Below are 24,417 nucleotides of genomic sequence, written 5' to 3'. Positions count from 1 at the left end.
CTGAAAATACGCTTGCAGGATACTTGTGCATCTCTCCTCACGATTCCATTGACGCACACGGCCGCGATATTCCACCGAATGACTCGCACCCTGTGCAGGTATGTCACTCTACAGTCAAATGGCGTCATTGCCCACGCACTAGCCACATAAACCAAACTGTTCCAACAGCAATTAAATCAATGGACAGAAAATTTGCAAATGCTAACAACACACCGATCTCAGATATCAGATATTTCCCCAAAAAGATTACTAACTTTAGAGCCGTTTCAATAGACTCCCCATGTATTGACGGCATGTAAACAAGTCCTGGAATACACATGCAGACCCATCCAAAACCTAAATTAAGAGCATGACAGTTTATAGGGCACAACTAAACAGGAAGCAAGCTGGATGTGGCCTAGTGAACTTGAATTCTTCACCGTTTCATGACTTTTCCATGCTTGTGAAGTCCTTTGTGACTCTTTTGTGATTAAGGGATGTATAAATAAACTTGACTTGACTTCCAGAGTTCAGTTTCCTCTCCCCCTGTGCACAAAGCAAGGTCCTTGAAGGCATGCTGGGATGAGTCAGGCGTGGAAGAACTTGACCTCAATTTGAATGAAACAATGAAATGAAATATTAGAAACATCAGTCAGGTCTGATGTTAGACCATATGGAAGATAAGATATCAAAAAACACAAGTGAAAGCATGAATAAAATCGCCATTTTATAAAGAGAGTGTTCTACGGCAGATGGATATGTATTTCTGAACATATATATATATATATATATATATATATATACAGTAAAGTCTTATACACTCATATATATATAACCGGGACTATATATACTGTGTGTGTGTGCGTGTAAATATATATATAACTGTGTGTGTATATATATATCGATATAACGAGATATATATATATATATATATATATATATATATATATATATATATATGTATATATATATATATATATATATATATATATATATATATATATATATATGTATATATATATATATATATATATATATACTGTGTATATAGATAGATACACCTAATTTATGTCCTGATAGTAACTTGAATCTGTCTATTCGCAAAAAATGAATCATTTTAAAATAAATAAACTATTACAATATTGATTTGAACATAAATGTAGTGAACCAAATAATGGTAGCCCCACAATCTCATTTACTAGTTCGATACAAACTCAATGCTACTGAGGGGCAATTTTCACATCACCTCTATCCCTTCACTTGCTTTCATTTTCTCCCAACCCTCAAATACCCTCTAAATAAAAATGCCATAAATATGCATGTCCACGCATATTTTTAGGGTTTATTTACCAGGTGTTTATGCAACTGTTTGGTTAAGCAAATGAATACGTGTGATGGAGTTCACAGAAATCACGGAGGCCCTTTAGCCGATAACACTAAAGGACAGTGAGAATGTCACGACATTCAGAAAAAGATACAAACAGACAGACACAAATGGCTGTGAATAAATGCAAAGCTTGACACCAAGAAAGTGAGCAAGTCATGTTAATTACCTCACCAATGATGTCAGGCATGTATTCGAGTGACTGCTTGGCGGATCATAAATAGAGAGGAGCCATGGTCATAAATAAATGTTTTAGGGGGTTACACAAAGCATGAAATAATCCAATGTTTTTTTTTTTTTTATATTACTTTTTTACTTTTTCATTCTGGTAGAAAACAAATCAATGTTTGTTTTTTTTTGATGTCCTTTTTTTAAAAATAGCTGTTGGAGACTACAGGCAATGTTTTGTTTGCCAAGTAAGACCCAAAGTATTTTGCTACAGAGGTGCTATATTCCAACAGCAAATCCTCAATGACAACCAACGCCTCTGGACAAGTTTTGTCCATAATTTGTAAAATGGCTTCAAATGACTTCTACTGAGCGTATTTTACAAAGATTCCACCGCATAAAGCTATATTTTATGTTTTAAGACTCGCGTTGAATATTCAGGAAGTCTTGTTTTTGAGTTGATGATGATTCCTGACGTCACGTCACGGAAGGAACGCTCCTGACCGAGAAAAGGACACACAATTGCTGTACTTTGTTTGGTCTGAAAATTTCATGTTGATGGCGAAATTAGAAGCAAAACACATCAATAACCTTCTGAAACTGGCCACTTCCGGGTTCAATTTGAAGTAGTTTTTGGACACTTTAAGTCATTTTTATTAGTGTTTTCATTTGACTAAAAATATCATCCTGTGTTTTTTTGGGGTATTTTAGATGCTACAAAACGTTTTTCTGGTGTCAGTGAGGAAACAAAAAAAAGTGGTGTCGGTTCTCCTTTAAGGCTGATGAAAAATGTGACGTTATTTGTTATGAGATCCGACGTGAAGCATCCAGTAGTGGTTTGAACAAGAAAAAGCCAGCGGCTAGGGAAAAGGGGCGTTCACATCTTCTATTTGTGATTGAAAATATTCGGGGGGTTTCCGCAAGACGGGAAACGATGCCTTTGGTTCACAAAGAAAGCAAGCCTCCAGAAGGCAACAAAAAAAAAGCCTTCCTGTACCTGCGTGTGCACTCTAGCCGCAAAATGGAAAGCATGTATGAAGATGAATATGAGCGTCATTTAAACTTTCCCCTCCTCTTGTAAAATGCACCCAGTGGCCCGCCTCCTGACTAGCCAAGCAGATTAAAGGGGATGTATTGCCGCCATGTTTTTTTTCTAAATGCATCCACATGTGGCACATCTGTGTCCAAGCCTGACTCATTATTCACTTTTTTAAATGTTCCATTCTCTGCCGCCATGGCAACAACTGCGTGTTTGGCAGCGGGCTTTTGAAGGCAGTGGAAACGAGAGAGAGAGAGAGCGCGAGCGTTGGGAGGGAGCATTAAGGGAGTGTTGGGGAAGGAGGGCAGGCGGGTAGGGCGAGCAGGCTCTCTCAGTAGTTGGCCTACATCCAGTGTAATCATGCCATGGAGCCCAAATGAGGCCTTTGGCAGCACACCAGGTTTCTGAGAACAAAGATGTGAGCTTCTAATGTTGGCGGTGGGGCTTGCTTGGCATCCTCTGCCATTTCCCAGCAGCCCTTGCCTTGGCAGACTGTCAGGAATCCCCCCTCTACTCCCCCCTCATACACACATACACAGGCCCCTCCTTCATCCCTTTTCCACCCACCACCCCACCGCGCCCCACCTCCTGCGGGGACTGCAAAGAGGATCAGAATAAAGAGGGAGACTTGTTTTTCACTCTGTGCCTCTTTGCTCCAGCCCAATGACATCACCTCTGCAGCCCCCGGATTCCAATCGGCCGGCACATTTTTCCTTCCCTTTTGCAGACGCAGCCACCATTTTATTTGAATTCCACCATTTTATACTGGCTGTTCCCTCTTTATGACATGAATAAGAATTTCCCTACTGTCACATATGCATGTCATTTACCCTGGAAACATTTCAAGGGCGGTCAGGATGGGGAATTTTGAAAACATTCGAACTTCTTTATTTAACGTATGAATGAATGAAAATGTGCGGTCGTTGCTGAAAACACCTCGCAATGCTATGTATGAGTTGTGGGTTGCCTTTATTCCGTTACTATGTTCCGAATTCAAATGATTCGAATGAAACCCTTTTGAAATAATCCAAATAAAGCATTAAAAACGGTGAACATGTGTTTTACAATAACATAAATATCACTCTATTCGATTATATTATACCAAACACATACATAAATAACACAATTTTACAGAATGAAGGCACTAATCGACACATTTTTCACTTCAATTCAATGGACTTGGTGCACCTCATTCCAGTGGGCGTGTCTCAGCCACCTGGGGGCAGTCTAATACAGACATTGTGATACACGAAGAAGAATTTTACGACGGGACCCAGATTCATAACAATAAGAGTTATTTTTCATATTGCTTGGAAATTAAATGTATTATTATTATTATTATTATTATTATTATTATTATTTATATGCTTGCACGGTTATATTTTCTGTCGCGTTGTGTTGCACCACTGATTTTGTTCAAGTATCGGCTGAATAAGCCTTTCTATTTATTTTTCCTTGTTTATTAGAATTAGGATAAACATATTAATAAGGTTGTTTTGAGGTTGTTTGAACACACTCATATTTCTCTTTGTTTTATGTTTAGTTTGACAGTAAAGTTCAACTGGCTGTGGCATAAACAATTGAACACTTTTTTGTCAAAAGAGTATGCATCATTTGCTACTTATGGTGAAGTGAGCTCAGTTGGGATATGTTACTCGTATCCCATTTCCCCCCCCCAAAAAGCTGCATTATGGCTCAAAAAATGTCCAGGTAACTGGGAATTTGACAAAAATGATAGTGGAAAACTAGCTCAGACCTTTTTTTAGTTTTATTTAACTCATTAACTGCCAGACGTGCGCGAAAATACGTCCGCTCCAGTGTCAGGGTTTTTGTCATTGTCACTTGAATTCCAGGACCCACAGAATATTGAGTTTTAGGGCGACATAAACATTCTTTACAGTGTTCAGAACCTTAGACTCTCTTATTTCATCAGAAAAAAAGAGTTAATTCTTAAATTATATGGGTCTGGCTTATATGAGCTTGAAATGAGGATGGCTGTTCAAAATACAATGCAATACATACATATTGGTTGATATAGCGCTTTAACAATTGCTGAAGCTGGGCCAAAGCGCTAATATGGATAAAGGGAAATGCTGTCCCTTGTAGAAAAGAAAAATAATTTCCAGAGGCCATGGCCAGCGCTTTATCGGCACTCAAGCATGAAAAAAACAAAACCCGAACAAATTCGGGAATGGTACTCTACGTCATATTTTTAATTCCCGAATAATTTCGTGAATGGCAGTGAATGAGTTAATTTCTACAATCTTCACCCTGAAATGCCATTCAAAACTACTACTACCTGCATTTAAAGGACAACCGACGTCACTTTTTTGTTTCTTAACTGACATCAGAAAAACGTTTTATAGCATCTCAAATACCCAAAACACGCAGTATATTTTTAGTCAAATGCAAAACACCAATAAAAATGACTTAAAGTGTCTGCAAAATAATGAACCCGGAAGTGGCCAGTTTCAGAAGGTCCCGCCCCCTTGTTCGTGATGTCACCCCAAGACGTCTTGCCTTGCTGGAAAATCAAAACAATGACTTCAGATTTGGACAATATGCTTTCTTGTTACTCGTCCAACGATGAATATGATTCAAATAGTTCTGAAGCGGAAAGCATACATGTTTGCAATCGATTAAATAATTTATTCCGTGTCATTTTGAGGCATTAAGGGTGGGAAATGTCGCACCCAAAAAAGGCAGAAAATGGCGACAAAGCCGTGTAAGGAATTAATCAGCCCGTTTCCACAGGCTGAGTAATTCCTTACATGGAGCTTTGTCGCCCTCTTCTGCCTCTTTTTGGTTCTACACGAAGTTTTCAGACCAAAGTACAGCAAAATGCATTGACGTGATGGAAAGACTGCTACAATGTGTCCTTTTTCGGTCAGGGGCGTTCCTTCAGTGACGCAGGGTGAGGACTCGTCACCTACTCAAAAACAAGACTTCCGGAATATTCAGCGTCAGTCTCAAAATGTAAAATATAGCTATATGCGGTGGAATCTTTGTAAAATACGCTCAGTAGAAGTCATTTGAAGACATTTTACAAATTATGGACACAACTTGTCCGCAGACGTCGGTTGTCCTTTAACTTGCATTGTATACACTTTCCAACGTCCCCGAATTTTGCAGCCCTAAACTTGATCACGCTGACTTGGCAGATATACTTTATTGTTGTCCTCTAAGGAGCCCCAAAATGTATCTCAGTTTTCATTGTTTCAAAACAGACCAGGGTGTGTGTGGGAGTAATCACAGATCAATACACAATAATATGAAATAGCTGAGCATGAGATTTTGCGTGGTTCAAGCGCCCCCGCCCCTTCACTAATATGGCCTCACACCATCCTGTTCTAACCTCCTTTTATGTATGTGTAACATTTCATAGCTTGGTGCTCGCCTCAGCAGCTAAACAGGTTATATAACACACGGCTGGTGGAGGGGAGGGGTGGTGCAAAGCAAAACAAATGAAAAAAAACCACCGAAAACGTCTTGTGTTGCTCCACTTTTAGGACAGAAAACTTCAGAGAGAATTTCCAATGATTTTTCTCCCATGAATAAAAGATCGACGTTCTAATATTCAACAGACTGGGGAAGTGCAAGAGTACAAAAATAATGTCATCTCATCAGGCGTGTGATGTTGTCACATGCCGGGTATTCCCCGGCCGTCACTCTCATTGGCGGTTTCACGTCTCACTTTCCATACTGCTGAAAAGCAACATTCTGCAGCCACCCCATCTGCTTGAACGGCTCCGCTGAAAGTAGACGGCCGCCAGCCGGGTCACACGCTGGTGATTTTTACTGTATACACGCTGCATATCGCCACTCCGGCCATCTGTGCGTGTCTGGCTTGCTCATTGTCGCCTTTCTATATTCCATCCAGTTCTGCTCTCGTTTTACGGCCAGCCACTGCAGCATTTTTTTTGAAAGTGTTTATTTTACACAAATGGCTCTTTCAAATACGGAATCCAATCGTTTGAGATTTAATAGAATCCTAGCATGCGGTAGGTAGTTTTGTGTAACAATGTGTGGCTATTTCCCTATACAAACGTTTGCTGCAGTGAAACCGAAGGTCTGAAAGCATTATGCAAGTACAAGATGGCGCCTGAGTAGGTAGCCGTTAGCATGTGCTTTCACGGGCATTGCTTTTTTGTTGTTTTTGTGATTTATTTTGTCTCTGAGTTGTTGTGCATCGTGGAACAGATACGGATTGGTTATTATTATTAGCTATATATTAGCTAGCTTTCTATCTATTTGAGTTACTTCTGGGTTGAGTGAACGTTGGTGCTTGTGGCTGCCGCTGCTCACCCACAGAAAAACTGATCCTGTGACTGTAAAGTGACCGTGAGTGTTTTGAGAGGCGCTTATAAATGAAATGTATTATTATTATTAGCTATATATTAGCTAGCTTTCTATCTATTTGAGTTACTTCGAGGTTGAGTCAACGATGGCGCTTGTGGCTGCCGCTACTCACCCACACAACAAACGATCCTGTGACTTTAAAGTGACCTTGAGAGTTTTGAAAGGCGCTTAGAAATGTATTATTATTATTATTATTATTATTATTATACATTCATCAAGGAGGAGATTCTGCTAAGCGGTTGCGCCTATTCGGCAGTGCAAATAATCCAGCACTGTTTTTGATTTGGGAGGATATCAGTGCCATTTGATCGTCATTGCTGGACAGCTCTGCGGCGATTGTGCTTTTTTGCACCTGTAATGGGTGCAAAAAAGCACAGCCCCACTTTGTTCAGCGAAAAGGTCAGTGCTGTTGTATGTGGAACTGCCGCTGCTTGGAATTGAAGCGGATTTACGTGAGACATGAGATGTAAAACAATCTCTTTTCGTCAATGGATGCTACAGCTTCTTGTTTACTTTCAACATTTAGCTTGTAGCAGACGTGCACATTTCACCATGATGTCCCTGATCCACTGGTGAAAAGGACAGTTTGATCCTCTGCCCTTTTATCTAGAACTACTTCATGCAACAACGAGGGTGCAGAAAGTGCTTAAGATTGAATGACTGTCAGGTTGTTTTTCGTTTTTGACTTCAAAATAGCGCCGAGAGAGTGGCTGCCTTTACAGCACCTGCTGTATTTTGTTTTTCTACTTCTTCTTTCCTTTCCTTTCCTCTTACTTGAATCACTTTGCTGCTGTGTGAAATGTAAATTTCTCCACTGCAAGACTAATAAAAGATAATCCAAGCAACTGTTTCCCACCCATCTTCAAGGAAGATTTGTTTATTTATCTGCTTCCTCCCCCACATTCTCCCGTAGCAGCCATTTCCTAACTGTGTCATAAAGCACAACAACACTTCCTAGTGTTGTTCGCCTCGGCAAGGACTCGAATTGAGAGAATGCGAGGATGAGGAAACTTTGTTTCAACTGGAGTTTACTGCCTGAAATAACTCACCCATGGGAGAGATTAAAAGTGCGCACGGCCTGAAAAGGCGTGTTCATTCAGATGTTGGCCTCTTTACAAATCCAGTCATCTAAAATCATATGGCCAGAGCATAATTATAGTGCAACATAGCTTCTTGATTTGGTTTGGTGGAGAGCCTTTGAAGGAAGACAGCGTGCATGATTCACAGCTCCAGGCTGCCGGCCAAATGGCCTCACGTCCCTATACATTGGTGAGGCGGATGAGGGTACGTGACTAAACATCTTGCTTCCTTTTTTTTCCCCAACGTCACATGGACTTGCACAAACACATCCTGCTTTGTGTCTGCAGGTTTCAGACGCATTGCCTCACCCAAAGCCCCAGGCGAAAAAACTGCAATGAGTTGGAATGAGCCCAGATGAGAGGGAGGAATCTCAACTACTGAGACACTCCTCCGCTTCAAACCTGTACTTTTACTTCAGGGGATTTTGGCACGGTTGCAGTATACGACGACATGTCTGTGGTGTTTTTTTTTCCCTTCCACTGAGTGAAACCACAAACTAACTGCGCAGTGAATCACCTCACTTGGTTGCAATGACCAATATTCAAATATTCTTCTGAAAGCACACGTAAGAACTGTTGATTCACACTAATCTTGAGTGAGTGCTTGTTTTGAAACGTGGCCCGCGTGGTACCGTGCGCCATTCTCTGAGTCGCAATTCAACAACAGTTACGTTATTAAGCAGATTATCATTTCCCCTTTTATTCTTATGTAAAGCAGAGCGGGTGGTGCTGTTGTACTGGATGACATTAGTGTTTTTAAGGCGGTGAGTGTGTATTAAACCGCATTCGAGTTAACTACACTGTCTGGAAATCCCCACCTCGTGACACAAGAGCTTCCTGGCTCATGGCTAATGGGGGCTCCTTCCTTCCCCCCTTCTCTTATCTCCACATGGTCGCGGGGCAGAAACTGGGAGCACATGTCGGGCATATGCATGCCAGAAATGGAGAACACTTTTTTTTGTGACGTGTGTCACAATTACTGAAAAAAAACTGATCTTGTGCAATGTAAATAGCACAGTCACTTTGTCGAGTCAATACTATGACATATATCAAATATGATTTTCCTACTTTTTTTATATTTTTAGACTTTGCACTATGTACAGTTCTTTTTATGATACCGTTTTGTGCAGTTGTACATTTCCGTCACCTGACATTTTCGTTTATGCATATAATATTTTGTTTTATCTTTTGACCCTCCCACCCCCTTTTAATTTTGCTGCTGTAGATTGCAAATTTCCTCATTGTGGGGCTATTAGAGGCTTTCTGATCCTGATGCAAGGTAAATCAGATTTCGTATACTGTATATTTTGGATGACGTGGGGGTCTTTACCCATTTTATTCACTGCACAGCAGCAAGAAGTAGTGGCATCAGCACATGGTGGCGTAAAGGCTCTTTGCATGAAGGAGGGGGAAAAACAAGCTTCAACTCAGCCCAGAAGCGGATAAAGCTCTGAAAATAGGACAAAGCAGCAGTCAACTGGAGGAGCTGGAGAGCCTGCTCTGCTGTGTGTACTATATCCGTGTGAGTGTTATTTTCCATTCCTTTTCGGTCTGCTGCTTGGCTGCAGCCACGTTTTTTGTACCATTTTTTTTTTGCAGGCATGCTGATAAATGAGGGATCCGCTCACACGTATATTTGTAAATAATATTCGTTTTATTGTATTGTGATTTTTTTTTTTGTGTGTGTGGAGGGGGGGGTAGACAAAAAGGGGGCAGGGTGAGTGGCGAAAAGCTGCAGCGGAGTGGGGGAGGAGGAGGGGGGTTCTGTCGAAGAAATCAAGTCAATAGAAGTGGAAGCGGGTGTGGTGACGTCACTGGTCCACATTGAGCCAGTAGTACATTGAGTCAGCGGCGCTAGATAGACGAGCGCCCGACTAAAGTACACACCGACATGAACTTCTTCCTGTGAAACTCCACCGTCGTCACTCGCCCAGCCGGGAAAGGACCACTTTTCGGCTCCTTTTTGCCCACGCGGAACTTGCTTTTTACCCGCTTTCGAAAAAGGGGAGGGAAAGAGGAAAAAAGGAGAGAGAAGAAGATCATTTCGGGTTTGTTTTCCGGGGGTCGACGACGAGCGCCATGTCGTCCGCGGCGGTCGCTGCTTCTTCCAGGAGGCAGTCGTGCTATTTGTGCGACCTGCCCCGCATGCCCTGGGCCATGATTTGGGATTTTACCGAACCCGTGTGCAGGGGATGTGTCAACTACGAGGGAGCGGACCGCATCGAGTTTGTCATCGAGACGGCCCGCCAGCTCAAGCGAGCTCACGGCTTCCAGGAGGGCAGGTCTCCCGGGCCCGTCAAGTCGCAGCTCTCGGGGAAGGAGATCCAGGCGATCAACCACGCCGCCGCGGCGGGAGACCCCGGCTCGCGGCCGCCGCAGCCGCTGGATCGCTACCCGCTCTCCTCCGAGCGCCCTCCCAGGCTGGGCTCCGAGTACCCGTCCGGAAGGCAGGCGAACGGCATCCCCGTCCCGAACGGATTTCCTAAACCCGACGAGCCGCCGGAGCTCAACCGCCAGAGTCCCAACCCGCGTCGGAATAGCGCCGTGCCCCCGAATCTTGTGCCTTTGGTGAACGGGAGCATGGCGCCCGTGCACGCCGTCAACGGCAGACCGGGCCAGATGGGGCTTCCTTCCGCGCTGGCGGCCGGTAGCCCCGCCGAGATGGGCAAGAGACCCTCGTCGGTGTCCAGCAGCGAGCACGAGCGCGACAGCAAGGAGAAGCACCGACCGGACAGCCTGACGCCGGAGATCTCGGACGGCCACAAAGGCAGAGCGGAGCCCGACTGGATGGGCAAAGGCAAGACGGTGCGGGACCTGATGGCTCTGCACACGTTCGACAGCCGCTTCAAGAAGGACCATGCGGCCATGCAACAAAGGGTCATGGGCTATGACGGCAGCGCCTCGGCTTCCAAGTCAGGTAGGCAGCAGCAACTCGTTTTTTTTCCCCGTTTGTTTATTTTTTTCGAATCAGAAAACAACACGGTGCTTGTACTGGGTCACCCCACGTTACAGAGTTAAATGTGTTGGGTTATTTTCCCCCTAGTCAGTGGTGCCGCTAGATACATGCTCTCCACTTTGTCTGCGTGTCCTTGTCCAACTCATCCACGCTGTCTTTTTAACCCTTTCCCACTCCCCCAGACAGAGGAAAACACCCCCGCAGCATGAAGAGAAAAGCATCTCCCGAACCGGAGGGCGAGGGCACGGCCGCCAAGCTCAACGGAGAAGCGCAACAGTGGTTACCTCCGCCTTCCGACGGACTCAAAATGCCGCCGGTCCCCCCTCCGAGCTTCGCCAACCCCCCTTCCACGATATCCCCCCATTCCCGCAGCACTCCGCCGGAGGCAGCCCAGAACGGCCAGTCCCCCATGGCCGCCCTTATCATGGCTGCAGACAATGCGGGTGGCAACAGCTCCCCGAAAGACGCCAACCAGGTCCACTCCACCACCCGTCGGAACAGCAGCAGCCCCCTGTCGCCTTCCTCCATGAGTCAGAGGAGGCTGGCGCAGAGAGATGCATCAGGTGCGGGTACCCCCCACGTGCCAGGCATGGACCAAGTGCACCCCCAAAGCATTCCGGACTCCTCGGTGCCGGGCAGCATACCCCTATGCTGCACGCTGTGCCACGAGCGTTTAGAGGACACCCACTTTGTTCAGTGCCCGTCTGTGCCCTCTCACAAGTTTTGCTTCCCTTGCTCGAGGGAGAGCATAAAGCAGCAAGGCGCCACGGGTGAAGTGTACTGTCCAAGCGGGGAAAAGTGTCCCCTGGTGGGCTCCAACGTACCGTGGGCTTTCATGCAGGGGGAAATCGCCACCATCCTGGCAGGAGACGTCAAAGTAAAAAAGGAGAGGGACCCTTGATTTGGTTCCAATCAGAAAAAAATGAGTATAAATATATAAATACTACATCCATACATACAGTACATACCATTCAAACAAACTAACAGACTTGTACATATTGGACCCAAGGGAAGAGTATACTTCGTAAACATGGTTGTATAATTTTTGATTTTTTGAATACATTGTGTTTCTATATTTTTGAAGATAAAGGTATGTACTCATTATAATGGACTCCGTTCCTCTTTGTTGATGTTTAACAAAATTCTCGATGTACTTCTAGGTCTGGTGGCAGTTCCTGTTTAACGTAGAATGTGACTAATGCTACTCTACGAGCACTTGGCAAAAACTGAAATGCTTTTAGCTGTACTTGTATGCACTTGTTTAAAAATTGCCAAATACAATTTCTTGATCTTGTATGAACCGATTGTCTGAGCTTGCTTCATTCGAGTGGTTAAAAAAAGGGGGGCGTTGGGGAGGACGGGGGGTTTGCGGACGTGCGTTCGTGGAAGGCAGGGCTCTTTTCTGCTTGTTGTGACGCCTCAGGAGGACGTAAGTGGGCTAGCAGTCTGCACAAAGGCGACCCTGTCTCTGCTGCACATGACTCGTAAAGAAAAATAAAAGCGTGCTTGGTAATAACAGGCACATTGCCCCCCTTTTACCCCCCCAACCCCCCTCAAATTGCTTCCATTTGTGCAGTACTGTGACTGACTGCTGCCTACTGAAATATGTGCCAGGTCATGTTCAGTCAGATGGAATCTGTTGAGTCAGTTCTGTGGGAACGCGCGCCATTATCATTATCAGCGCCATGACGATGTGGCAATGGAAGTTATGGTATGAATCACTCTGAATTACGTCTCTGTAAGCTCTCTGTCGTACAGGAGTGGTCCATCGATGAAAAGGTTTCTTCAGTCCTCATCTGTGCTTCTTGGAAGGTGTCGGACGTTTCGCTTCTTATCCAAGCTGACGAGGTTTCTCGGATAAGAAGCGAAACGTCCGACACCTTCAAAGAAGTACAGATGAGGGCTGAAGAAACCTTTTCATCGATCACTCTGAATTGCATCTGTAGCCATCGCACGGGGCTGCAGCTTGTACGCAAATTGTCCGTGAACGTTACTAGCTTCTTTTGTTTTGTTCTAATCGCAAGCAGGGACAATAAAAAAAGATCAGTGCAGACTGCGAAAGTGTGAATCGGGTGCATTCGGAATGCAGCATAACATATTTTGCCACATTCGGTTAGTCGGACGCTCTATCTATCTATCTATCTATCTATCTATCTATCTATCTATCTATCTATCTATCTATCTATCTATCTATCTATCTATCTATCTATCTATCTATCTATCTATCTATCTATCTATCTATCTATCTATCTCTATATACAGTAACAGGCTAACTGTAGCCATAATACGAAGAAGAGCGGGAATCTGCCATAGTCGGCAGTGTGTTCTCCCACGTATCCACTGCACCCTTTCACATGCAAATATGGCCGATTAACGAAAAAGCTGCTGTAAAATGTAAACAGCGGGTCAGGGTGTGTGCCTGTGCGATTGGCGGCAAGGCACCTCGACCCGTCCCTGCAAAGTGCGAGCGGTTTATGAGGTCATTAAATAACAAAAGGCAGTTGCTGTGCCTTCAAACGACAAGCGCCGTTGACTCGTTTGGCGCCTCCAGACAAAGAAGTCTCACTCGCTTGCATGGAGCTGACGTTGCAGCAAACAGACTTTGACTCGCAGGCCTTGGGTGGGAGTGCTTGCATGTGTGTGTGCTGATGTAGTTGGGAATTGCGTAATTTTATTTTTTTATGGAGACACAATCTGCTTCCTGCTCATGTTTTATTGAGCTGTCAGTTGCAGGTCCCCCCCAAAAAAAATCAGCAACGGAACACAAACGAAAGCATTTCCGTGCTTAGCCCACTTTTATCGTCAGAATTCATGTACTGCGTATGTCCTTTGTTGATCCTATATGATAGCCTGATGATCTAATGACAAAAGCTGATTGAAGCTAGCGTGTCCGACAAACAATCTTTTATGAGCCACGTATATTCAATATGTGCCATTTTCAAGATCGCATTTTGTTTATAGCCCCTTTCCGTTGACTGGTGCTCTTATCAGTCGCTTATCACTTGGACTTTAAAACCAGAAACGCAGCCTAGTTTGATAAAGGTCAGCACTTTACTTTGTCACACTCGCGCCATCTACAAGCCAATGTTCACTTTATTTTATGAATCAGGACTTTGACCTACTTTTGCTTCATAACGGAATGGCCCCGCAAGATTAGTGATTCGTGTAGGTGTGTGTGTGTGTGTGTGTGTGTGTGTGTGTGTGTGTGTGTGTGTGTGTGTGGTAGTTTGCACATAGGCACACAAAGGAACAATTGTAAGCACTGCCATAAAATGTTATCCCAACTGGACCGATGCGTGTTTGTTCACCAAAATAGCATGCGCTGTGACAAATACGGTGATGATGTCGCCGTGGTGTTTGTGCCCTCGTCCACCGGTGTTGCATTGTGACTTGTGAAATGGTGCATAGCAGATGCTAAGCTGATTGCAGCGACATCACGGAAACAAGTCAGCAAACAACCACAAAAAAAAGAAAACTATTATGATGATTTTTTTTTGTTGTTGTTGTTTGTACTACGAGACAGTTTTCAGTCCTCGTTTGACTTTGTGTTCAGGGATTTTTTTTCATGTTTAACTCATTCACTGCCATTCACAAATGTATTCGGGAATTGAAAATATGACATAGAGGTGCCATTCCCGAATTTGTTCTGGTTTTGTTTTTTTCTTGTTTGGGTGCCGATAAAGCGCCGTTCAGACCTCTGGCAATGTTTTGTTCCCGCTTCCACAAGGGGAAAGAATTTCCTTTTTTCCCCATTTTAGCGCTTTGTTCCAGCTTCAGCTGTTGTTAAAGCGCTATATAAAGTTATATGTATGTATTTCATTGTATTTTGGACAGCCGCCTTCATTTCAAGCCCATATAACTCCAGACCCATATCATTTAGGAATTAATTCTAACGCCGTGTTGAATGAATATTTATGTAATCCTAAAACTCAATATTTTGTGGGTCCTGGAATTCGAGTGTATGCCCCCCCTGCCCGTCTCAGCACGATGGGGGACAGGGCTTTCAGCTGATTTGTCCCCAAACTCTGTTCCTCCCAACATTCGTAACATCGATTGTTTTCCCACCTTGAAATCCCATCTCAAAGCCCATCTATTTAAAATCGCATTTTCTGTGTAGCTCTTTCTCCCGTTTCTATTTATAACTATTATATTTATTGTATTCCATTCGTGATTGTATTTTATTTATTATAGTACCTATGCTTGTCTGTGACTGTAAAGTGTCCTTGAGAGCTTTGAAAGGCGCTTAAATTCAAATGTATTATTGTAATGACAAAAACCCTCGCACTGGAGTGAACACATTTTTGCACGTCTGGCAGTTAATGAGTTAATCTTCTGATGAGACCTGGTTGCCATGGTATCTTGCCATTTTATGCTAAATCGACATGTCTCAAGTGGCACCACGGACGACTCTCAGGGCAAATTCATTCAATCCGTTCGGCTGCTTTAAAGTGATAACTTTAGTTTGATGTTGCAGCGGTAGCGGGAAGGAATGAATGTACATATGCTTTCAAATATCTCGCCGAGCCATCTTCTTGATTGTTGCGGCATATTGTTGTGGCAGGTTGTTAGAATCCCTCATCGGTTGTTTGATTGATATATTGTTGTTTGATTGAATATGTGTTCATCGGGCTCAGTGAGAGGCAATAACAGATTGGCCAATCTGTTGCCACTTAATGGTTAACTCAACTGTAGGTCAGCGTGCAGCCCACAAGCCAAGATGTTGATGGCGTAGTGAGGCCACAACTTGGGTAGGTCACAGTTCATATTTGTTGTTTCTGTAGCAACACTTAGCGCTAGCGGTGCACTTGGTAACTTGAATATATGAACTGGATAGGTCTGATTCATCCGTGCGGTCGCTGGGCGACAACAACTGTGTGTATAAGATTTTGTTTTCTTCTGTCAATTTCATATAAACTGAACACAGTCTGAATACAAATTTAATGTTTGGCAATATCCCTGTGTGTGTCACGATTGTGATGAAATGATATTTCAGAGTCGTTGATGTTCCGCTGAGCAAACAGTCAAGTATTGCATTCTAATTTTGTATTGAATTCAGCACAAGTAATAGCTTAATGGTTGGTAAATTTCCATGCCTTATTTTGACCTTGTGAGTCATCAACTGGGTTCCGTTGAAAAATACATTAATCATGTGCTCAAAACACAACGTTCATAATACCAGGTTGGCGGCACCGTGGCTCATCTCCAGATTACATCATGGGGAATATTCGCTTGGTCTAATGAGGAATTGAATATTTTGACGGTCACTACGGACTGACAATGGAGACAATGAATCAGGTTTAAGACCTGTTATATTTGGCTGCTTGTATGCAGTAGAGAACAAGTAGAATGTACAGACTTCCCCAATTTACGAACAAGATATGTTCCGAACAGTCGTTCGTAAGGTGAATTAAGTCATAAGTTGCTTCAGTCCTATATTTTGTCTGGAATGTATATTTAAGGCTTATATAAGTATGTTTAAGGCTTGTATAAGTAACCTGTATGGGTTTGTACTGAAAAATAAACATTTAATTTAATACAGTAAAGTCTCGTTATATCGATATTCAAGGGAGTCCGAAAAAATATCGATATAACCGGGACTATCGATATATCCGACCCTGTTTGCATGTAATTTTCTCCGTGCGTGCATAAAAATAGTATCGATATAACCGAGACTATCGATATATCCGATATCGATATAACGAGACTTTACTGTATATGCTATATAAAGATATGTACAACTGGAGAGAATAATAAGAATAATAAAAATAATAATAATACATTTAATTTATAAGCGCCTTTCAAAACTTTCAAGGACACTTGTTTTAGAGTGAGAGAGGAAAGGGACACACGGTATGTACATTTACATAATAAGATAAATAAAATAAAGTTTTACTTACTTTTCGACATACCCGCAAAAATGTTTGCAAGTACCGTTGTCCGTAACTCGAATGTTCGTAAGTAGGGGAGCGTCTGTAATTTCCGTATTTTCCGTTGTATAAGGCGCACCCATAAGCCTTGATTTTTTTTTTTTCAAAAGATGAGCCTGCGCCTTATATGCTGGTGCACCTTATATGTGAAGTAATATTGAGCCACAACAACTGTCAGCAGCCACCCACCCTATTTGCGTAACCCCAGCCTCTAATGTAGCACCTTATAAAATGGTGTGCCTTATATTTGGACAACTTTGATGTATTTCTATACAGTGATACCTTGGTTTACGAACCCCTTGGCTTACGAACTTTTCGGTTTACGAACGATAAATAAATGAGAATTTTACCTTGGCATACAAACTATTTTTCGGGATACACACGGAGCTGGCACAATGGGTGATGTGTCGTTCACGAACGAGCCCGTTCTCCTAACAAGAAAATGGCGGCCGACTTGTTTTGGTCCTCTATTCCCCGCCCCCAGTCGTCGGTTAAATCCACGTGATTGGTCAAGAACGCAGCAGTGAGGGAGGAGGGGTTTACAGACAGAGAGTAAAGCCATTCTCCAAAAAAGAAAATGGCTGCCGACATTTTTTTTTGTCCTCTATTTCCCGCCCCCAGTCTTCGGTTAAAGCCACGTGATTGGTCAAGCACGCAACAGTGAGGGGAGGTGGTTTAAACATTAAAGTGATAGGCAGACGACAGAGAGAGAGTGAGAAAATTGATTTCAACTTTGATAGTTCAAAGGCAGAGTGAAGACTGCAAGGTTAGAATTCCCATCAATCAGTTTCCACAAATAACCCGCACAAGCCATCTGTACACTTGATGCAAAAAGCTATCAAGCCAGCTAAACAGAACACAATTGATGAGGAAGAAGGTAAAATTAGAAAGAAGGAAGAAGGCTACGGTCCTCATCAAGTGTTTAACTCCATTCCATCAAGCCATCAACAACCATCACAAAGGTAAATAAAACAACTTTATTATACAGTACAGTTTATTTCTTTAATTATAATACCATAACACATTTGTATATTTTGTGTAATTTTAAGGCTTTGAATATGAGAAAGTAGAAAATTATGTTTTATGGGGACCTGGGAACGGATTATTCTCATTTTAATGGTTTCCTATGGGAAATTATTTTTTGGGATACACACTTTTCACCTTAAACACACTGCCTGGGAACCAATTAAGTTCGTAAGCCAAGGGATCACTGCATTATATTTGTGAAATTGTTTTTCATTCATTGAAGGTGTGCCTTTTAGTCCGGTGCTCTATATATATGGGAAATGTTTGAAAATACACCATTCATTAGGGGTGCGGCTTATACTCCGGTACACTTTATACACCGGAAAATACGTTTTGCTAAAAATGAATCCGTCATATGAGATAGAATGCATATGAATCATTGTGGAACTCTGCTGTATTTCCATCCATAGGATAATCTCGGTGGTGTTAAAGTGGGTAAATGGGAAGTGGGAGTGGTGAAAGGGGCACGAGAGAGACAGTGAAATATGACATGTTTCCAGCTGTTTCACTAATCCATCTATGTTTAGCACAATAATGTGCCAAAAAGAGAATCTGGACCACATTTTCCCGCTCCCCGCACAACTGATCCGCTCGGTTTAAATTTAGACCTGTCAGGCAAAACAAGGTCACAGAAAACGTTGTATCGAGGACACATTCACATCGGCCACTTTTTTTCATCAATCAAAGTTTCCCTTTGGAGTTGGGCTCAGCCTCCTGCGAGGCCCATAATAGAGGCTTCCTGTCGAGGTGCTGGAATGGGAGGAGGGAGAAGTTGAAGCTCCAAACGACAATTAGGAAGAGCATGGCTGCATGTGTAAAACGTCCCTTCAGATTCTTGGCCGCCTTTTCGTTTGGCTGGTTAGGCCGTAAAAGCCAACCACCTTAACAATGACTGCAATGCCGGGAACCAAACGGGGCCCTTTCTCTCGACGGTTCAGCGAGTTTACCTTAGCGGGAAGCCGAGCTCATTCAAATCTATTATTTTTAACTCGTGTTCTACAAACATATCCGTCGCATAGCTCTTCGTTTCTCTCCGACTGGCAGTCACTCACGATACATTCTTACAGTTCTCTCCATTGCCGTGTTGCTATGAATCAAGTCTGTGAAATGGAAATGAGGACTCTCTCTCTCTCTCTCTCTCTCTCTCTCTCTCTCTCTCTCTCTCTCTCTCTCTCTCTCCTCCTCTCTTTCCAGACATCAAACCAAGCTATGCCTCAATGTTTTTCTCAGATCTTGGAGTGCTGCCAAATCTTGTAAGTGGAGCAGCTGAGAGAGGGAGGGAGGTGGGAGAGGAAGAAGGAAGGAGGACGAAAAAGGAAAAAAAAAATATAGGAGGCGAGCTGAGCGGATGAAAAATGAACATGGGAAAGATGCAAAGTGAGAGACAAGGACAAAGAATGGAACATTTCCAAGAGCGTTTGGGTTTTCGAGCTCTTCTTTTTTTCTGCTGAGCAACAAGCTAAGACGCCTGGCTCGGGATCAGCTGATAAGATGGCGTGTTGTTACTATGCCGCACGAAAAAAGATGGCACCTTATTTATCTAAGGTTCATTCCAGCCTCAGGATCAGTCCTTCTTCCTCATAGCGTCTCCATACAGTCCTTCTTCTCTGTCATCTGGTTCCCTAAGAAGATGGACTCTGTAGTCGCCCTCGTCGCAAGCGCCCCACCCACCCGACGGATCCATTTGGGCTGTGTTGTCCCGTCTCACACGCCAGACTAAAGTTAGATTTAGCGCCCAGCGTGAACCAGGCTAAAAGTAAACATCTGAGTTGCGAGCACAGCTTTCCGCCAGACGGATCTTCAGCTCCCCGCATTGCGACTTACTTTTTTTCTTTGTTTTTTTTTTTAATGAGAAACACAGGGCCTTGTTAGCCAACAAAGTTTGTTTCAAAGAAAAGTATGCAGCAAAAATCTCACAATTTAAGTGTTTATCGAATGGTTCCACCAATGACAACATCCTGCTAATTAATTCTCACTTATTTATGGATGCAACAGAAGTACCCTATGTTCTACACTATAAGGCGCATCTAAAAGCCTTCGATTGTTCTTTTTTTCAAAAGCAGACCATGCACCTTATAAACGACTGTGCCTTATATATGGAAAAGGTTTTAAAATATGTAATTTGTTGAAGGTGGGCCTTATAATGCCTTATAGTCCGGAAAATGTATCGATCTTTGTGTCTCCTTTATTTTCTGTATCAAGGGTTTTGTGACAGCTTTAAAGGACAACCGACATCGTTTTTTGTTTCCTAACTGACATCAGAAAAACGTTTTATAGCATCTAAAATACCCAAAACACGCAGTATGATATTTTTATTCAAATGCAAAACACCAATAAAAATGACTTAAAGTGTCCAAAATCCGCAAAAAAATTGAGCTACGAATTGGGCATTTTCAGAAGGTCCCGCCCTCTTCTTCGTGACGTCACTGCAAGACGTCTTGCATCACCGGAGAATCAAAACAATGGCTTCAGATTCAGAGAATATACTTTTTTGTTACAGATCCAGTTATAAATATGATTCAAATAGTTCTGAAGAGGAAAGCATACATGTTTGCAATCGATTAAAGAAGTTATTCCCTGTCATTTTGAGGCAACTTTGAGGGGAAATTTCTCACCGAAAAAGACGCACAAAATGACGACCTCCTGTGGCCACCTCCGTTTCCACAGGCTGTTAAATTCCTTATATGGCGCTTGGAAGCCCTCTTCTGGCAGCTTTTGGGTGCAACACGGTCCCCAGACCAAACATTACAGCAAAATACATTGACGTGATTGAAGGACCGCTACAATGTGTCTTTTTTTCCGGTAAGGGGCGTTCCTTTAGTGACGTCACGTACGGACTCGTCACCAACTCAAAAACAAGACTTCCTGAATATTCAGCGCGAGTCTTAAAACGTAAAATATAGCTATATGCGGTGGAATATTATTAAAATACATTCAGTAGAAGTCATTTGAAGCCATTTCACAAATTATGGACACAACTTGTCCGGAGACGTCGGTTGTCCTTTAACTGTTGTTAAAGCGTGATATAAATCAATATGTATTGTATTTATGGTATTGTATTGTATAAAATACAGTAGTACCGTATTTTTCAGGATATAAGGCGCAACCAAAAACCTTCATTTGCTTTAAAAGATGACACCCTGCGCCTTATAGGTCGGTGCACCTTATATGCAAAGTAATATAATCTAAAATTCGATTGCGCCCTAATTTTCAGTTTTTGGGACAATGATTAACTCATCCATGAATATATTCGGTAATTGAAAATATGGCGTGAAGTGCCATTCCTAAATTTGTTCGGGTTTTGGTTTTTCATGGTTGAGTGCTGATAAAGCGCTGATCAGACCTCTGGCAATGTTTTTCTCACGAGGGAGCAGGATTTCCCTTTTGTACAGCCGCCCCCATTTCAATATCATATAACTCCAGACCCATTTAACATTTTTTTTCTGATGAAAAAAGATAGTCTAAGGTTTCTTATGCTGCATTGAATGTTTATGTAGTCCTAAAACTCATTGTTCTGTGGATCCTGGAATTTGAGTGAAAATGACAAAAATCCCGGCACTGGAGTGGACAGAATCAGAAAACCTTTAATCGTCACACAATGTGGACTATTAAAAGCGCAAATAAGGTGCACAGGGTCATCTTTTGAAGAAAATCAAGGCTTTGGGGTGCACCTTATACACCAGAAAATATGGTACACCATTCATTGGGGGGTGCGCCTTATATTCCATTGCACCTTATACACCAGAAAATACGGTATATTATGGCTATTGTAGCCTCGATATTCTTGGCGCTGCTCTTGTGGTGGTTGGGATCTGCCTTGTGTGTTTTTATCTCTGAGCCAAAGAAGCACACAAAGTCCATTTAAGGCAAACATCGGCTGAGGAGACACCAGTGGCGTCAAGTCGTTTGTTCCAGCTGTGATGTAGTAAAATCTCTGGACGATTTGAACGTAAGCGTTCCCGGCGTGTATCGTTACAAGGGAGCTGGGCTGATGAATGGCTAGCTTTCTGGGGTGTGTCAGCAGATCTGCGGTGATGTATTATGGGATGCTCACAGCAGCTCATTTCCTCCACGTCCTTGCCCGTTCTAGCCTCGCTCAGCTTAAGGGCCTCGGCCTCAGATAATTATTGCCCTTTCAAGTCGGGCTGCAGCGGGGCGAGTGCGTCTGCGTCCTATGACAATCAACCCCTGCTACAACTGCAACGTTCCAATCTGGAGTTGGGGAATCGAAACAGGCGCAACTTTGCTTGTGGAGAAATCCTTCTTTCATCTCCCCGTTGTCAGCAGATACGAGCATCACTCCTAGATAGTTTGTTACTTTTGGGATAAAACGCGGGTCTGTTTGAGTTTGCACGCACGGCGACCTGCTGTCGTTTATTTCTATGTTACATAACCGATGATGGGAGCGATTTAAGTGCAAATGCTGTTGTCTGTCAAGGCTTGATAGTGACTGTAGTGGCAACTTACATTCCTCTTGTCGCTACTTCACTTCCTTTCCTTTCTCATTAATGACAACAAAAACATGAGGCTGTTATCGTTGATCAAAAAAAATGTTTGCTTTATTTTCTTACCATATCTGTCAACCTGCAAGACACTGTGACCTAACGGCTCAATTGTTCCTCACTGAGAAAAAAAACATACGTGTGCGTAATATTTCATTGTGCACATTTATTAACAAGATTTCACAAGTAAACATTAATACTTTTAACAAGTTACAACATATTTTTTTTGCAATAATCAAGTATGTTTTTTTGTAAAGTATTTTGGCTTTTTTTGCTGTGGAGAAATTGAATGTGTCCACAACAAAAATAGTATTGGAATTTGTGTTCTTATAATGTATATTGTTTATAAAAATATGAGTGATATTACGGTTTAATCTAACTGATTTCAAAATAAAATTCCACTTGACCAGAATTTGTCTACTCGGAACTTTTGTTTCTTCTCGAGACTTTTCGCACGGACTTGTTTTCTCGGTGGACAACTTCGCTTTTTTTTTTTTTTTTTTTTTTTTTTTTTTTTTTTTTTTTTTTACAAGTTGCGATATTTGTTATAATTTACATTACTTCTAATATTTAATGAATCAAAAATACCTCAAAATTATATTTAACATTTTTTGCGTTTCCCGTACAAACTTCCTTGTATGCCATACACATCTAAAAATGTGCAAAAACCGTCAAAATATGGCCGTTTGACAGTTATGCGAACGGTTCTGGTCGCATTCATAACACGATCTCAACGCGTGACCAAACACGGTCTGATCACATGACTTCAGACGGTGGCTTCCAGCGGTGCAGTCGCCGTGGTACGCCGTCCACCCAATTCTTCCGACGCCACATTCAATGTTTACTTCAGTTTTAGCCTTGCACTAAAATGACAGAGAAAAATCAGGAAAAAAACATTGATTTTTAGTTTCGGAAAGACGCCTGCAAGATCCAGACACCAAATTCAGAGACTTTGTGTGAGAAAGTTGAACAACCAGTCAGCGGCTACACCGAAGTCACTTCGTCAACGAATGCTAGCCATGGTGATGCTAACACGCTACAGTAGCTCACCGTTCGCACCGCGAACCTCCTGACCCAGTCTGACTGTTTCTTTGACAGCAATGAAAACATAAACTGTAAGTTCCTCTTTTTTTGTGCTTTTGAGGCCGTCTGCGGGTTATCGAAATGTTTGTTGATCATTGTTCTATTTCGAGTTATGCTTAATAACTTTGGCCTGTGATTATTTTGGAGTAGAAAAACATTCAATTTAACGTTAGTTCAACTGGTGTTGTAGCCTATGGTTGATGTTCTGTATGTATATCTAGAACATCCCAGAATCGCGTACACCCACTTAAAAAGATCCCCACTACACTACTTGTGGCTTCAGACGATCTGTCAGTCAGGTGACTGCAGACGGCTTGTTGGGGTGATTTCAGACGATCCGATCAGGTGAATTCAGACGATCCGATCAGGTGAATTCAGATGATTTGATCAGGTGAATTCAGACGGTCAGAAAAGTTGTTTCTCCATGCGTTACTGTCTTCCGATTGCCGCTTCCGTCGACATGTCATTGCTTTTTTTACGAACTAAAGACAGGATGACTAATTAAGCCCAGATACCTCTATCGCTAATAAATTTACATGAAATAAAACAGCAATAAAATGAAACCCATTGCACCTTTTAAAAATCTAATTATATAATTATGAACAAAAACAAAAACCTATAATGTAACGAAAATAACTGACATCCACTGCGGAGGCAAAGGGAGCGTTTCGTTTGTTCATCTCACCTTTATCTTTGATTTTGCCCTTCTGTTTCCCCCATAAGTGTTTTCTGTTAGCTCTCAGCCACGGAACATTCGGAGAGGGCAAATGCGGCCTGTGTTTGACAGGTGGCTGCTATTATTGGAGCAGGTGACTTGGAGCGTGTTACACAAGTGTCGCTGGGACCGTTTTATTTAGAGAGTGCTTCTATTGCTTTGCTGATTAGATGATAACTCGGGTGATGCATTTTGCAACA

At 42.6% G+C, this 24,417-nt stretch overlaps 1 protein-coding gene and 1 long non-coding RNA gene across 4 annotated transcripts in view; both read left to right on the top strand.

Moving 5' to 3' along the window:
* The window catches only part of LOC148889514 (uncharacterized), a 128,856-nt gene that overhangs the window by 29,228 nt on the left and 75,211 nt on the right, over positions 1-24,417 (top strand). For all 3 annotated transcript variants that reach the window (XR_016116823.1, XR_016116821.1, XR_016116822.1), the window contains exons 3-4: positions 9,234-9,287; positions 9,359-9,530. This is a non-coding gene — a long non-coding RNA (uncharacterized LOC148889514). The remainder of the gene's footprint in view (positions 1-9,233; positions 9,288-9,358; positions 9,531-24,417) is intronic.
* On the top strand, positions 9,766-12,264 carry irf2bp2a (interferon regulatory factor 2 binding protein 2a). The gene is made up of 2 exons (XM_089011418.1): positions 9,766-10,925; positions 11,147-12,264. The coding sequence occupies exons 1-2, from the start codon at positions 10,088-10,090 to the stop codon at positions 11,863-11,865; spliced, it is 1,557 nt and encodes a 518-aa protein (XP_088867544.1). The 5' UTR covers positions 9,766-10,087; the 3' UTR covers positions 11,866-12,264.

The sequence above is a fragment of the Hippocampus bargibanti genome, linkage group LG13 (assembly GCF_051943395.1).
Source record: "Hippocampus bargibanti isolate YZ-2025 linkage group LG13, ASM5194339v1, whole genome shotgun sequence".
NCBI lineage: Eukaryota > Metazoa > Chordata > Actinopteri > Syngnathiformes > Syngnathidae > Hippocampus > Hippocampus bargibanti.
Note: the sequence above shows the minus strand (reverse complement) of the source record. Positions and strands in the feature narration are given on the sequence as shown.